Raw genomic sequence first — 15000 nt, 5'->3', positions numbered from 1 at the left:
GAACTTATCTCACAGTGGGTTGGTGGTCTGGACAGATGTGAAGTCTACATTTCTAGTTTCAGTCTCCAGGGTGTTTTTACTCATGTAGTGTTTAGTTTGTTTGAACAGAACCCTGTTGTTCTTTGCCTCACTGTGGTCTTGTGCTCAGTTTGGGTAGGTTACAGGTCTTAATACTGAGTTATTCTGGCAACAACCCAACATGTTGGTTTAGAACATCTGCTCTTTTGTCAGCATTTTATTTTAATGGTCCAGCTGATAAGGCAGAACCTGATTTAAAACAAAATTAAAGATATATGTAGATCCCGTGTGGTTGAATGTTTTCAGGTAATTAATGTCCATGTCATTAAGATAAATGACCTCAGACTGTCATCTGACTCGAGGTCTTCAGGAAACACACACATCTGTACATGCACACACACACGCACATACACACACATGCACTCGCACACATATACACACACTCCCATAGACACAAACCTAAAGTTTAATTGTTCTGTTTTCTTCCAGGTTTCCAAACTTTACCTGTCATCACTGCCGTGTCTGTTGTTCTCGTGCTGCTTCTCATTGCCCTTTTATTTACTGGACTGATACAGTGGAAAAAGAAGAACCAAGGTACTGTATTCCATTCACACAACTACTTAATGTGGTAATAAAGTCAGAATTAACTCATGAAAGGTGAACACAGTGAATGTTATGCACAACACTGAGGTGGCACTTATGTGTGTAATATAAATACACACACACACACACACACACACACACACACACACACACACACACACACACACACACACACACACACACACACACACACACACACACACACAATACACTTCCTGTAGAAACTACACATCATATGACTTTTAAAGGTGACTAAATGCTTTTAGACCCGATTTTCATAATACTGACAAATTTGGTGGATCAGGAAACTCCACACTCAGAAAAATTGCAACATTTTATTTTTCTCTAAATAACATTTTAATTTTTAAAATGCATATTTGGTGATGGGTGTTTAACTTCTACTGTGTTTGTAAACACCTTAACAATATTAATTAGGGCATTTATTAACATTCAATTAGTAAATAAGAGTAAATTAAACAAGTCTCCAGAGACATTAATCCTCCAAGTAGAGAGAAATGTACATGCATGAGGTCCATAGAGACAAGCACCCTTTACAAACTGTATTCATTTATAATTGTAATTTTTTTCACATATCATAATGTCATCTTTAAAACGGTTGCTTGTTTTTTTCCCCCAACTTTCAGCCTCATCTTCATCCCAATCCTTAAAAAGCTCCACAAACCCCCGTGTGGTGAGTTGTGTTTTTCTAAAAGCTGATTTTAACAAAACCACAGAACTAATGATGGGGTCACATGATGGATTGCACAAAACCAAATATGACGCACTGACGGAATTTGTACATAAACTTTAAGGTTAAATAGACTTAAAGTTAATCCCTGATTATGTTCTAGTTGTGTACTTGGCTGTGAGATCTATAATAATTAATTCACTCACACCACATTTGTGTCAGAGCCCAGACGGAGGTGGATCGGAGACAGACCCGTATGCAGGAGCTTCAAATGAAAGGGGTTTAATACATAAGGGAAACAAACATAAACCACACGACACGGGGAACTAATGTACATATTGTATATGTCTTAACGAATCCGCACTGCCATCGGCAATGCGGCTCACATATATACACCAAAGGACAATCACACACAATGCGGAACAGGTGTGATGACCGGGAGGAGTAGACGAAGGCTGGGCAATCACGTGACACAAACAAACACACACGCACTTGGCCAAAAGTCTGCGTGGATCCCTGACAGATCTGCGCTGATCCCTGACAGACCCCCCCTTAAGGTGCGGCTCCCGAAGGCAAGGCCCGAGGCGACCCGGCAAGGCCCGAGGCGACATCCGCCTCCGAGCTGAAGGGCCGAGCGAATTCCACGGCCGAGCTGAAGAGCCGAACGACGTCCACCGCCGAGCTGAAGGGCCGAGCAGCATCCCCAACGCACCGCGGCCAAACCCTCACTTCGACGAGCTGGAAAAAAGGGTGGGAGGGCGGGAAAGAGCCCCCGCCTTGGGCATGCAGCACCCCCTGCGGAAGTAGTGAAGCAATGTCCTCCTCTGAGAAACCAGAAACTGAGCGGCATCCTTCACCGGAGAGATGCGGGGCGATGCTGCAGGGCACCAAAAAAATAAAGGGACCCCACTAGGATGGTGACATCCTCCGCAAATGTAGTGAGGCGACATCCTCCTCGGTTGACCCGGAAATGGAGCGGCGTCCCTCACCGGAGAAATGCGGAGCAATATCACTGGAAAAAAGGCCAGAAGGACTGGCGGAACAGTCCAGGGGGAAAAGTGAAGCGACGTCCTCATCAGAGAAACCGGAAATGGAGCGGCGTCCTTCACCAACAAAAAAGTTGGACCGAGCTGGAAGCTATCCTGCTGGGTCTGCTAGGTCGATTCGACGGATTCATTCTGTCAGAGCCCGGACAGAGGTGGATCGGAGACAGACCCGTATGCAAGATAGCTTCAGGATAGGGGTTTAATACATAAAGGAAACAAACATAATCCACACGACACGGGGAAATAACGTACATATTGTATATATTGTATATTGTGTTTATATTAATGAATCCGTGCTGCCATCGGCAGGGCGGCTCACATATATACACCAAAGGACAATTACACACAATAGGGAACAGGTGTGATGACCGAGAGGACCGGGGGCAATCACGTGACACAAACAAACACAAACGCACATGGCCAAAAGTTTGTGCGGATCCCTGACAGATCTGCGCTGATCCCGGACAATTTGAACCCAGGCATCAGTGTACAGGAGACCTGAACAAACTGAGTGAACCACATCTTAGGTTAGAACATGTGTGTTACTAGTGTGTTAGCAGAAGGACTGAACTCAAGTGGAGCTCGTGGGAACAAGAACAAGAAGTTAGGACTGCAGAGGAGAAACCTTTTACTGCTCACTACAGAAAGTTAACTAAGAAATTAAAGTTTTGGTGCCCAAGAGTGTGGCTATACCGAGAAGACAAGACACTGCCAAACGAGCACAGATGAAAGTCTAGCGCTCTCAGACAGCTCTCTGCCACCCCTTCACACAGTTCTCTGCCGCCCCTTTCTGGCAGACTAAGGTTGTGACTGCCTGCCCCTTACATATACACACACACATGCTCGATGTCCACATTTTTAAGAACGCCTGCACATATCCAATCAGCCAGTCGTGCGGCTTCAGCAAAATACTGTACATAAAGCCATGCAGATAGAGGTTAAGAGCATTAGTTAATGTTCATATCACACATCAGAATGGTAAAGTGGTAACTCAGTGGCTAAGGTGCTGGTCTACTGATTGGAAGGTGACCCCCAAGCTGCTACTGCTGGGCCCTTGAGCAAAACCCTTTACCTTTGGTTGTATGAGTTAAACCTGCATTGCTCTGGATAAGGGCCTCTGCCAAATGTCGTAAATGTAAATCAGAAGGAAGGAAAATGTCTGATGTCTGTTACCTCAGAATCAGAATCAGCTTTATTGCCAGGCATGTTTTCACATGCGAGGAATTTGTTTTAGTGCCAGAAGCTCCACAGTCTAACAGAATGACATATACAGTATAATTCTATGTACACATTTACAAATGTGAAATGTGCGGTTTAAATATACACATGAAATATACATATACAAATATAGACAATTGTATGTACAAATTTGCAAGAGCGAGAAATGTGCAATTGAGGTATACAATATATACAATTTGTATGTACACGTGCAATTGTGAAATGAGCGGTTGAAGTAACAGTAAACATTTAGACAATATGTATGTATGTATGTACAGATGTGCAAGTTTGAAATGTGCAATTGAGGTATACATAGTACAAATATTATGTGTTGTGTGTTCCATGGTGTTAATTGGTCATCAGATGGATTGCTTGAAGGAAGAAACTGTTCCTATGTCTGGTCTTAACTGTTAACCTTAACTGTTGACATCACACAGGCTGTTTTAAGTATTTCACCACGTGCTGGGTGTAATGTATAAAACATTGAACCTTGTATAGGCTACATCTGCAGAAGACCTCAGTGGGTTTCACTCTTTACAACCCAGAACAGGACTCACTGACAGGAGGGAATTTCTGTGAGGTTGATATGAACATTAACTGAAGCCCTTCACCTGTATCTGTGTGACCTTTGGCAGTGTGCTGCAGCCATATGATTGGCTGATTAGATAACTACATGAATGTGCTAATACTACTCAGTGATGGTCTGGCATTGCTATAAAGTGCCCAGTGAGTGAACACGTCTTTAAACAGTCATGATCTGGGTTTATATTAATCTTGCATGCAGTATACAGTAATACAGCACAAGGATAAAGTTTCAGATGTAAAGGTTATTAAATTCAGTTTTTCACAATGTCCACAAATTTTTTGATAATAAACAATTATGAAAGCACTGATTTAATAAATAAATAAATAAATAAATAAATAAATAAAAAACCCACATAAATTGTCCATTAAATCAGCCAAAGGTTGGACATATGAATCAGTTTCATTTAGCAAAAATATATTAATAAGTACCATTTAATATCTACCTCTGTCACGTGTTTCTCTCTGGCTGAATTCTTTACTTCGGAATGTCGATAAATTATTAAACATTATAAAGATGTGGATTTAAAGCATCTGGCATTTAAATGAATGAAAATGAAATATATACAGATTTTAGACCATATTTAAGACTTTAATCTGTTTGAGCTGTTTTTAAGAGTTTTACAGAAATGCATGTTTTATTTTCTCGATTTTTTTGTACCTAAATTGAATATAATTGTTTCTTTTCCTTCTTGTGCTCAGTTTCCAGCACCAGTCTGTGACTACGAGGAGATTACAGACAGCAGATCTCTTTCTAACACAATTTACTGCACTGCTCAGTTATCCACAAACCTCTCTGATGGTTCTGAAACCATTTACTGCAACACTGAATTACCGACAACTCCAACTGTTTATTCTACAGCACAAAACCCATCAGATTCTCCTGATCAGGACTTCTACTCCACAGCTCAGTTACCCTCAGCAGTCAGTGCTACTTCACCATCAGTGGTGAAATCAGCTGAAAGTCCAATGTATGCAGCAGTGAGTTTTAAGACCAGCTCTTATGGTGCAGCTCCAACAGCCATCTACAAGAGCAAGAGCAACTCCTGTATTTATGCTACTGTAAATAGCTAGTTAGCATTCATCAGAGTTATTTGTTCTTTTTAGCACCTATTTAAATATTATATTATGATATAACATTATTATGATAATGTGCATTTGGTCTGATGTAATAGTGCACAATATTATGGGATGTATTATGTGTACGCCTGACTAAAGAGATGATTTTTTAAATCTACATTTAAACTGGGAAAGTGTGTCTGAGCCCCGAACACTATCAGGAAGACTATTCCAAAGTTTGGGAGCTAAAAACGAAAATAACATCATACGTAACATAAGTAGCAGCAATTTGTAATCAATTCTAAACTTAACACGTATTGTAGTTCCCTTTCAAGGGAACTCGACGCTGCGTCAGTGCTGACGCTATGGGAATGCTTCTTTGAGGAAGTTGTGTCTGAAGCTCTGTGTGCACACACGCCATTTAATGGCTCGGAAAGGACACGTGACGGAGTAATTACTCGCCAGTAAGTCCATATAAGGGCATCTACGTCACGCTGCTCCAGCTTTCTTTGTCTTCAGGAGGTAATAACTCGGGCTGTTGAGAAGCTGAATTTAGATTGGCCTGAGGAGGTAGTTGGTGTCACCCATTCTAAGCTGGACGACCGCTTTCTCACTTCAGGCCGTCAGCCACCTGCACGCAGGCGTCTGCCATTTCTTCCAGACCTCCATACTGAGGTATCGAGGTCTTGGAAAAATCCCTTTTCGGCGCGTGTATTTTCTCCAGCCATGTCAGACTATTCAGCCATTAATGGGCTTGAAGACCATGGGTATAGGACGATGCCGAGGGTTGAAGAGACGCTAGCCAGTTATCTCTCCCCTGCATCGCTCGCATGGAGAAAACCTGCCCTTCCATCCAAGCCATGTAGGACCACTTCGGCCATTGTGGGTAAGGCCTATGAGGCAGCGGGTCAAGCGGGTGCAGCGCTGCACACCATGGTGGTCTTGCAGGCCTACCAGGCTGATCTGCTAGCAGAGCTGGATGGCGGTGAAGGGCTGGGACCTCAGGCGGTGTCCGAGCTCCGCCGCGCCACTGATCTCGCGCTCCGTGCCACGAAGCAGACGGCCCGCTCTATAGGCCGTACTATGGCTGCGCTGGTTGCCGCGGAGAGGCACTTGTGGCTTAATTTGACGGGCATAAGGGAGAAGGATAAGTCCTTTCTCCTGGACGCTGCAGTTTCACCTCAGGGCTTGTTCGGCGACGAAGTTAGTACTGTCGTCGACAGCCATCAGGAGGTGTAACGCCAGTCAGCGGCATTCAAGGAGTTTCTCCCTCACCGCGGGGAGCAGCCTGGGCCATCATCTAGCCGCCCCCCCCCCCCTATTCTAGCTCACAAAGGCAGTGAGAAGAGCTAGTGTGGCGGCCCGAGCCCCCCCGTCTAAAACTAGGGAGGCCGGTTCACATGCCCGGACCCGGACCTGTCCGGTGAGAGAGGACCTTAGGTCTGTCCTCTTAGCCAAGCGGGCCACGAAGGAGTCCTGATGCCCGAGGGCAGGGGCTACTGGGAGTTTCCTATTCAGCGACGCTCCCCCTACTGCCAGCCCCGCCGCCTTTGTCGTTTCGGGGGGCAGTGGGGCCTGTGTCGGCTCCCCTTTCTTGTGCGGATCTTCCCGGGTTCGCGCCTGCCGGTGCGCTGTTTCAGGGCGCCCGGGAGGTCTGCACAAGTTTGACGCTACTGTCAGGCAGCCTGGCAGCGTGGAAACTTCTGCCAGGGGTGTCTCAGTGGGTCCTGAATACTGTGGAAAGAGGGTACAGGATCCAGTTTTCCTTCCGTCCTCCGTGTTTCCAGGGTGTGTTGCCCACAAATGTGGGCGGGCACCAGGCGGCGTTCCTCCGGAAGGAACTCCTCTCACTTCTGGAGAAAGGGGCCATAGAGCATGTTCCCCTCCCAGAGCGGGACTCCGGCTTCTACAGCCGATATTTTAACAATGGAAACTAATCCCATGTCTTCTAATAATGTTCCCTAATGGAAGCATGTATATCGAGAAAAGCAGAGGTCCTAGAACTGATCCTTGAGGGACCCCATAAATAACTGGTAATAGACTGGAGGATTCACCATTTAATTCTACAAAATGGTCACAGTCTGACAGGTAGGATCTAAACCAACTTAAAGCCTATCCATGAATACCTGTGTAATTCTGTAAGCGATCTAGAAGAATGTTGTGGTCTATAGTGTCGACTGCAGCACTAAGGTCAAGTAGAACTAATAAGGACATACAGTCTTGGTCCGAAGCTAAGAACAAGTCATTTGTAACTTTAACAAGTGCAGTTTCTGTGCTATGATGGGGCCTGAAACCTGACTGAAACTCTTCAAGGATGTTGCTCTCCTGTAAGAAGGAGCTCAGTTGGACAGACACAACCTTTTCAAGTATTTTAGACATAAACGGAAGGTGTGAGACAGGCCTGTAATTTGATAGTTCATTTGGGTCTAAGTTAGGTTTTTTGATGAGTGGCCTAATAACTGCCAACTTAAAAGACTTCGGGACATAACCTAAAGATAACGAGGAGTTAATGATATTAAGAAGAGGCTCACCAGCTTTATGTAACACTTCTTTCAGTAGTTTAGTTGGGATGGGGTCTAGTGAACATGTTGTTGATAAGTTTGATAAATTAAGTTTGTCTAACTTTTCCTGTCCTGTACTTGTAAAGCTCTGTAAAGCCTTAGGTGAGATTGTGTCACTAGTTGCTCTCATATCTATACAAATAAACTTGAATTGAATTGAATTGAATTGAATTGAGTTTCCGGACTGCATCTCCCATAATCCTCTCACCAGGACTGATTACACCACCACCTGCTGCCAATCACCCACTTCCTATATAGCTGCACTTGAACTTGGACCTCAGTGCAAAGTCTCGATTGGCTACAGCTGTCAGTCTGAGTGTTCTCTTTCCCGTGTTTACCCGGTTTGTTACTTTGCTCTGTTTTCATTGTCTGTCATTTTGTTTGCCGCCTGCCCTGACCTACTGCCTGTCCTTCGATTACGATTTCTGCCTTCTCTACATTGTTGTGTTTGCCGGTGTTGATCTTTGCTTGTTGTTTACAAGTGAGTTAATAAAGCTTGCATATGGATCCCCTGCATTACGACCCATCATTACACCTATTTTGTTTCATATTGTACTGCAAATTTGTAAGTATATCCATAATAGAATAATTCTGTGGTGTTCAACATTTTATAGTTTTTTTTTTCTGTTTTTGTGAATATTTAAAGTTTTGGGTACCTAAAAGCAGTGTTGTAATGCAACGGAGTACAAATACTTCATTACTGTACTTAAGTAGAAATGTCACATATCTGTACATTACTTCGATATTTAAATTTATGTCAACTTTCACTTTTACTCCACTACATTTCCTAGATAAAATGTATACTTTTACTCCGCTATATTTCCACTAAGCATCTTTGTTACTCGTTACTACAAAATAAAATCAGAAGAAATGTGTGTGACTGCAATAAGGGAGGTTTGGTGAATCACTGCTCCTAGATTTCATTACGCTCCGCATGCTCTATTTCAGCGTAATGTTTCCAAAAGGAGGCAGAAGCACAACTGAAAATGCCATGGAAAAAAGCACAGCATTCACTAAATTCCAGGGGTTTCATTACCACGACGTAAAGTGGGCGTGTTTCCGGGGGTCTTGGAAAAATGTATTCTTTCAAAAAAAAAAGCATACTACAAAGGACAAAACAGTCATACAGGTAGATTTATTTTAGAAAACAAATAAACAACCAAAAACTACGGTTATGGTTAGGGTTAGAGTTAGGGTTAAATTAGATAATCGGCCATGCCTACCCGATAACGCAATATCTGTTACACTGTTCTGAACTCCCTGGAAATAAGTGCCTGCCATGGAAGCACCTACTGGAGGACCTCCCATTATCGTAGACCAAGGGTGGCCAACCAGTCAGAGACCAGAATCCACATTTTTTTTCCCTGCCATTTTGAGAGCAAACATGACACAGATTGTTTACTCAAATGATCTTGCTCCTACTGGGAAACTTGAACTCAAGCGACGTGAACATGCACAATAAAAAGACACAAATACAAACTTTGATATATCCATTTACATTTACAGCATTTGGCAGACGCCCTTATCCAGAGCGACGTACATAAGTGCTTAAATCTCTAACATTGAATACATTATGCTGGTTCACTAGGTTACATACTTAAGATACCATGAGTTTAAAACATTTGTTTAAAGTTACAATGAAAAAGTGTCAAAGGTTTTTTTTTTTTTTTTTTTTTAAATGCAAAAGATAAGGAAAGGTGCTAGTTGAAGTGTTTCCTGAATAAGTAGGTCTTCAACCGCCGCTTGAAAATAGCCAGTGACTCAGCTGTCCGGACCTCTAGGGGAAGTTCATTCCACCACCTTGGTGCCAGAACAGAGAAGAGTCTTGTAGTATACTTGCCTCTTACCCTGAGAGATGGTGGAACCAGTCGAGCAATGCTTCTAGATCGGAGGTTGCGGGGTGCAGTGCGAGGAATGATGAGGGCTTTGAGGTAAGAGGGAGCTGGTCAATTTTTAGCTTTGTAGGCCACCATCACTGTTTTGAATTGGATGCATGCAGCTACCGAAGCCAGTGGAAGGATCGCGGCAGCGGGGTGGTTTGCGAGAACTTTGGCATGTTGAAAACAAGCCAGTCACCTACATTTTGGATCATTTGCAGAGGACGGATTGCGTTCATAGGTAGACCTGCCAGCAGTGCATTGCAGTAATCCAGTCTAGAAATGACAAGAGACTGAACAAGTACCTGAGCAGTCTGTGTGGACAAAAATGGCCGAATCCTTCTAATGTTGTAGAGAAGAAACCGACATGAGCGAGTCTCATTAGCAACATGAGAGGAAAAGGACAGTTGATTGTCCATGATTACCCCAAGGTTGCGAGCTGTGGCTGAAGGGGATATCAGATTGCTGTGCAAGGATATAGCAAGATCATGACCTGGGGATGAATCACCTGGGATGAACAGCAGTTCAGTTTTGCTAGGATTGAGCTTTAACTGATGAGCAGTCATCCATGATGAAATTCCTGCCAGACATGCTGAGATCCATGCTGATGTCAGAAGCTGTGGCATCTGAGGGCGGGAAAGAGAAGATAAGTTGTGTATCATCAGCATAGCAGTGGTAAGAGAACCCATGTGATGAACTAACTTCCCCAAGAGAGTGAGTATACAGGGAGAAAAGAAGAGGACCAAGTACTGAGCCCTGTGGGACACCAGTGGAGAGTCTGCGTGGAGCAGATGTCACTCCCCTCCATGTTACCTGATATGAGCGTCCTTCCAGGTAGGAGGCAAACCATTCCAAAGCTGATCCGCAAATCCCAAGACTCTTGTGGGTGGATAAGAGAGTCTTGTGGTTGACCGTATCAAACGCTGATGAAAGGTTAAGGAGGATAAGGATGGATGACAGTTTGGCTGATCTAGCAGTATGTAGCTTCTCAGAGACATCCAAAAGGGCTGTCTCTGTAGAGTGAGCTTCTTTAAAGCCAGACTGTTTGGGATCTTGGAGGTTGTTCTGTGAGGGATAGACAGACAGTTGATTATAGACAATGCGTTCAAGAATTTTTGAAAGAAATGAGAGAAGTGATACCGGTCTGTAGTTACTGATGTCTGATGGATCCAGAGCAGGTTTCTTTAGGATGGGAATAACCCTTGCTCTCTTGAAAGTAGTTGGTACCTGACCAGATGCTATGGATCTATTGACGATAGTGGAAATGAAGGGCAAGAGGTCTTGTGAGATGGTCTGGAGCATAATGGTAGGGAGTGAATCCAATGGGCAGGTGGTAGGATTGCAGGACTGGATGAGTTGTAAAATGTCTTCTGCTGCCACAGTTGAGAAATGTGACAATGAAGGTGTAGGGGAATGCATACTCTGAGATGTAAGTGCAGTCGGGGCTGAAGTGAAGGTCCGGCAGATTTCCTCAATCGTCTCCTGGTAGAAAGAAGCAAAGTCTTCTGCAGTCAGGGAGGATGAAGAAGGTGGAGCTGGGGGGTTGAGCATAAAAGAGATGATAATGTGGAATTTCCGAGGGTCATGTGAGGAAGCTTCAAGCTTTTTATCACTCTGAGTTTAAACCCTTATTAAATCAGGTCTATTGTACAGAACATCACAAAAGTCTCCACAAGAGGAAATGAAGACTTTTAATACATTTAACTTCATTTACAAAACTTTGCCATTTCACACAGATTCATCTCTCTACCATAATGAACATGTGACATTTACACATCAGGCTTTCTTAAAGGGTGTGTGTGTGTGTGTGTGTGTGTGTGTGTGTGTGTGTGTGAAGGTTTCTTTGTCTTTCTGCTGTTTGTTTACATTTGTACTTAAAATTTAGATCAATTTTATAAGGTAACAATATTGTGCAGGCTCCTGATAAGTTACAAGGTTAAATTACTTTAGTTACTGTTAAACTAGTGTTAAGGAGTTATGTTATACAGGGAAAACACTACCAACTCGTACCAAGGATACGTTTGTACTGTGCTTACATTTGACTCATGTTGTGTGACTGTCACTACTATTGCACTATAATGCTGCTGCTGCCACTTTATGACAATAGATTCACACTTCAGATTAGGGAATCTGTCATCAATGACGGCTCATTGGATGGAAAATGCCTTCATTTTGATGGCACTAATAAATGCTGCCGCCAGCTAATAAATGTTGTACCATATTGTTGTCTATACTGTCATAAATGTCATTATTGCAAATATTCTGGAAATATCAAGATATAATTTTGAGGCTATATCACCCACCCCTAATGTCAAACATCTGATATCTATATATTAAACCCACATTTTGTGTTGATTAACAGGAAGAAGAGAGATGAGGTTGCAGTTCGACCGCTCTGATAAAACATCAGCCCTGATCTTTAAACATGTGACATGTAGTTAAGGACTAGTGTTAGAACAACTCTTCAGTTTTACACTGTAAATAAACAGAGATCATGTTCACTTGTGTCGTGGTCACGTGGTCACTTAAACATGTACTTTTCTTCATGCACTAAGTGAAGTGAAGCTCCTCTGTGTGCTTTTGAAGCTAAACACAAAGTCTCAGCAGCCCTGAACTTCACTACATTAAACACAGGAGCCCATGAATACAAGGTCTGTGTGTGTGTGTGTGTGTGTGTGTGTGTGTGTGTGTGTGTGTGTGTGTGTGTGTGTGTGTGTGTGTGTGTGTGTGTGTGTGTGTGTGTGTGTGTGTGTGTGTGTGTGCGTGTGAGTGTGTGTGTGTGTGTGTGTGTGTGTGCGTGTGTGAGTGTGTGTGTGTGTGTGTGTCAGAGGTGGCAAAAGTACACACATCCTTTACTCAAGTAGAAGTACAGATACTCCAGTAAAAATAGAAGTAGTGACTACACACTTTACCTGTTTAGTGTCATGCTGGTAACTGGACATCGTTATATATATATATATATATATATATATATATATATATATATATATATATATATATATATATATATATAATATAAGGCACTTCATGTTTTTTGGGTTGACGTTCTAGGATTAAGTAAGTAAGTAAGTAAGTAAAGTTTATTCATATAGCACCTTTCACAGATAGAATACAAAGTGCTTTACAAAATATAACAATAAAACTTAAAAGTACAATAAAACAATCTTACAAAGTAAAAAGAGAAATTTATAGAGATGATAAAACTACAATTATAAAACAATAAAAACACACTACAACAGAGATGACACCATAAAAGCCCAATCAGCTAAAAGCTTGTCTAAATAAGAGTGTCTTCAGTTGCTTTTTAAAGGAATCAGCAGAATCAGCCACACGCAGAGACCGGGGAAACACGTTCCACAATCTGGGGGCCACAGACTGAAAAGAAAGGTCCCCCCGAGTTTTAAAATGGGTTTTAGGGACCACAAGCAGATTTTGACCTGATGACCTCAATGCTCTCGAAGAGCCATAAGGGGTCAACAGGTCAGTGATGTACCCAGGAGCATTCCCATGAAGGGCTCTATAAGTGAGGACCAAAATTTTAATATCAATTCTATATTTGATTGGTAACCAGTGAAGAGAGTATAAAACTGGTGTGATATGAGATCTTCTGCTGGTTCCAGTTAAAAGCCTCGCTGCTAAATTCTGAACAATCTGAAGACGATTTAAAACACGTTTGTTAAGACAGGTAAAAAGTGAATTACAATAGTCCAAACATGAAGAGATAAAAGCATGTATAATCATCTCTAGATCTGCACTGGACAACATTTTCCTCATTTTAGAAACATTCCGTAAGTGATAAAAACAGCTTTTAACCAACTGTCCTGAATGTTGACCTAAAGACATGGATTTATCAAATACAACACCAAGGTTCCTGAGGCTTGACTGAACAAAAGAGCCCAAAGAACCAAGATATTGCCTGATCTGTGCAATTTTCTTATCTGGGGCAATGATCAAAGTTTCCGTCTTTTTCGGATTTAGTTGGAGGTAGTTACTGCCCAACCACTCCTTAATACAGGACAGTCACTCTAACAAGCTAGACAGCAAGTGAAACTGAGACTCCCTGAAAGAGCAGTATAACTGAATATCATCAGCATATAAGTGATAGGACACATGCTTAAAACACTGAATTTTCTGAGCAAGAGGTGTCATGTACAGTAAAAACAGCAAAGGACCTAATACTGATCCCTGTGGTACTCCACATGAGAGAGGCACAGTGTCAGACATGATCTGATTTATCACCACAGAAAAAGTTCTATCAGTAAGATAAGAAGAAAACAACTGAAGTACAGACCCAGATAAACCAATAACATTTTGCAAACAGTTTAGCTAAATTTTATGGTCAACTGTATCAAACGCTAAGGTTAGATCCAGTAGAATCAACACTGTGTACTGGCCCGCATCTGCTGCCATCAAAATGTCACTTGACACTTGCTGTCTCAGTTGAGTGCACTTTGCGGAAACCTGATTGAAACTTATCCAAAATTTGATGGTAATGCAGATAAGTGGAAAGTTGATTAGCTACCACTTTTTCTAAAATTTTGGAAATAAACGGCAATTTAGATATGGGCCGGTAGTTTACAGGGTCAGCAGGATCCAGGTTTGGCTTTTTTAAAGTAGGGTTCACTACAGCTTGTTTAAAAAAGGAGGGAACCGTGCCAGTAGAAAGAGACAAGTTTATCATATTTACCAGACAGGGAGCAAGCCTATCAGTAGCATTTAACAGAAGAGTCATTGGGACAATGTCAGCAGGGCTAGAAGAAGGTTTCATCTTTTTTAATAAAACCTTAATGCCCTGTAGACTGACAGGGGAAAAACAGTCCCAAGAGTGGAGAGGAGAACCTCTATTATAGGTGTGCGAGGAAGGAGAAATACTGTCCCTAATGTCCTGCACTTTACTGACAAAGAAATGTAAAAATCTGTTACAGTCAGCTGATGAGTATACAGATACTTGTGGAGCTGGGGGCGAAACAATATTTTTAATGGTGTCAAACAGGACTTTCGGATTTTTCTTATTTGCAACAATAAGATTTGTGAAATAATCAGATCTGGCCTGTTTTATCATAACATTAAGAGCTGTGATCAGCTCCTTAAAATGTAATCTGTGTACTTCAAGTTTAGAGGTTTTCCATAAACGCTCCACTTTACGACAATTTCTCCTGAGACTAAAGATGCTTTCATTCAGCCAAGGACAGTGTTTTTGTGGGACTGTGTTAAAGCGGTGCCACATTATTTAAAACAGACACACAATGATTATTAAATGACTGAACTAATGACTCAGCATCAGTACACTCATTAAAAGAACTAGGATCAAATAAAAAACAAAACTTATCAACAGCAACTTGATTTAT

At 42.2% G+C, this 15000-nt stretch overlaps 2 protein-coding genes across 6 annotated transcripts in view; one reads left to right on the top strand and one right to left on the bottom strand.

Moving 5' to 3' along the window:
- LOC113646534 (CMRF35-like molecule 3) overlaps window positions 1-5609 on the top strand; it is a 254033-nt gene extending 248424 nt beyond the window's left edge. The window contains exon 8 of one of the 2 annotated variants that reach the window (XM_047803591.1): window positions 4858-5609. In XM_047803591.1, coding sequence (XP_047659547.1) covers window positions 4858-5229 — 372 coding nt within the window. In that variant the 3' untranslated portion in view covers window positions 5230-5609. The remainder of the gene's footprint in view (window positions 1-4857) is intronic. The other variant, XM_047803592.1, reaches the window with a different exon arrangement.
- The window catches only part of LOC113643843 (CMRF35-like molecule 8), an 85148-nt gene that overhangs the window by 43226 nt on the left and 26922 nt on the right, over window positions 1-15000 (bottom strand). The window lies entirely within an intron of this gene.

This window comes from Tachysurus fulvidraco, chromosome 18 (assembly GCF_022655615.1).
Source record: "Tachysurus fulvidraco isolate hzauxx_2018 chromosome 18, HZAU_PFXX_2.0, whole genome shotgun sequence".
Lineage (NCBI taxonomy): Eukaryota > Metazoa > Chordata > Actinopteri > Siluriformes > Bagridae > Tachysurus > Tachysurus fulvidraco.
Note: the sequence above shows the minus strand (reverse complement) of the source record. Positions and strands in the feature narration are given on the sequence as shown.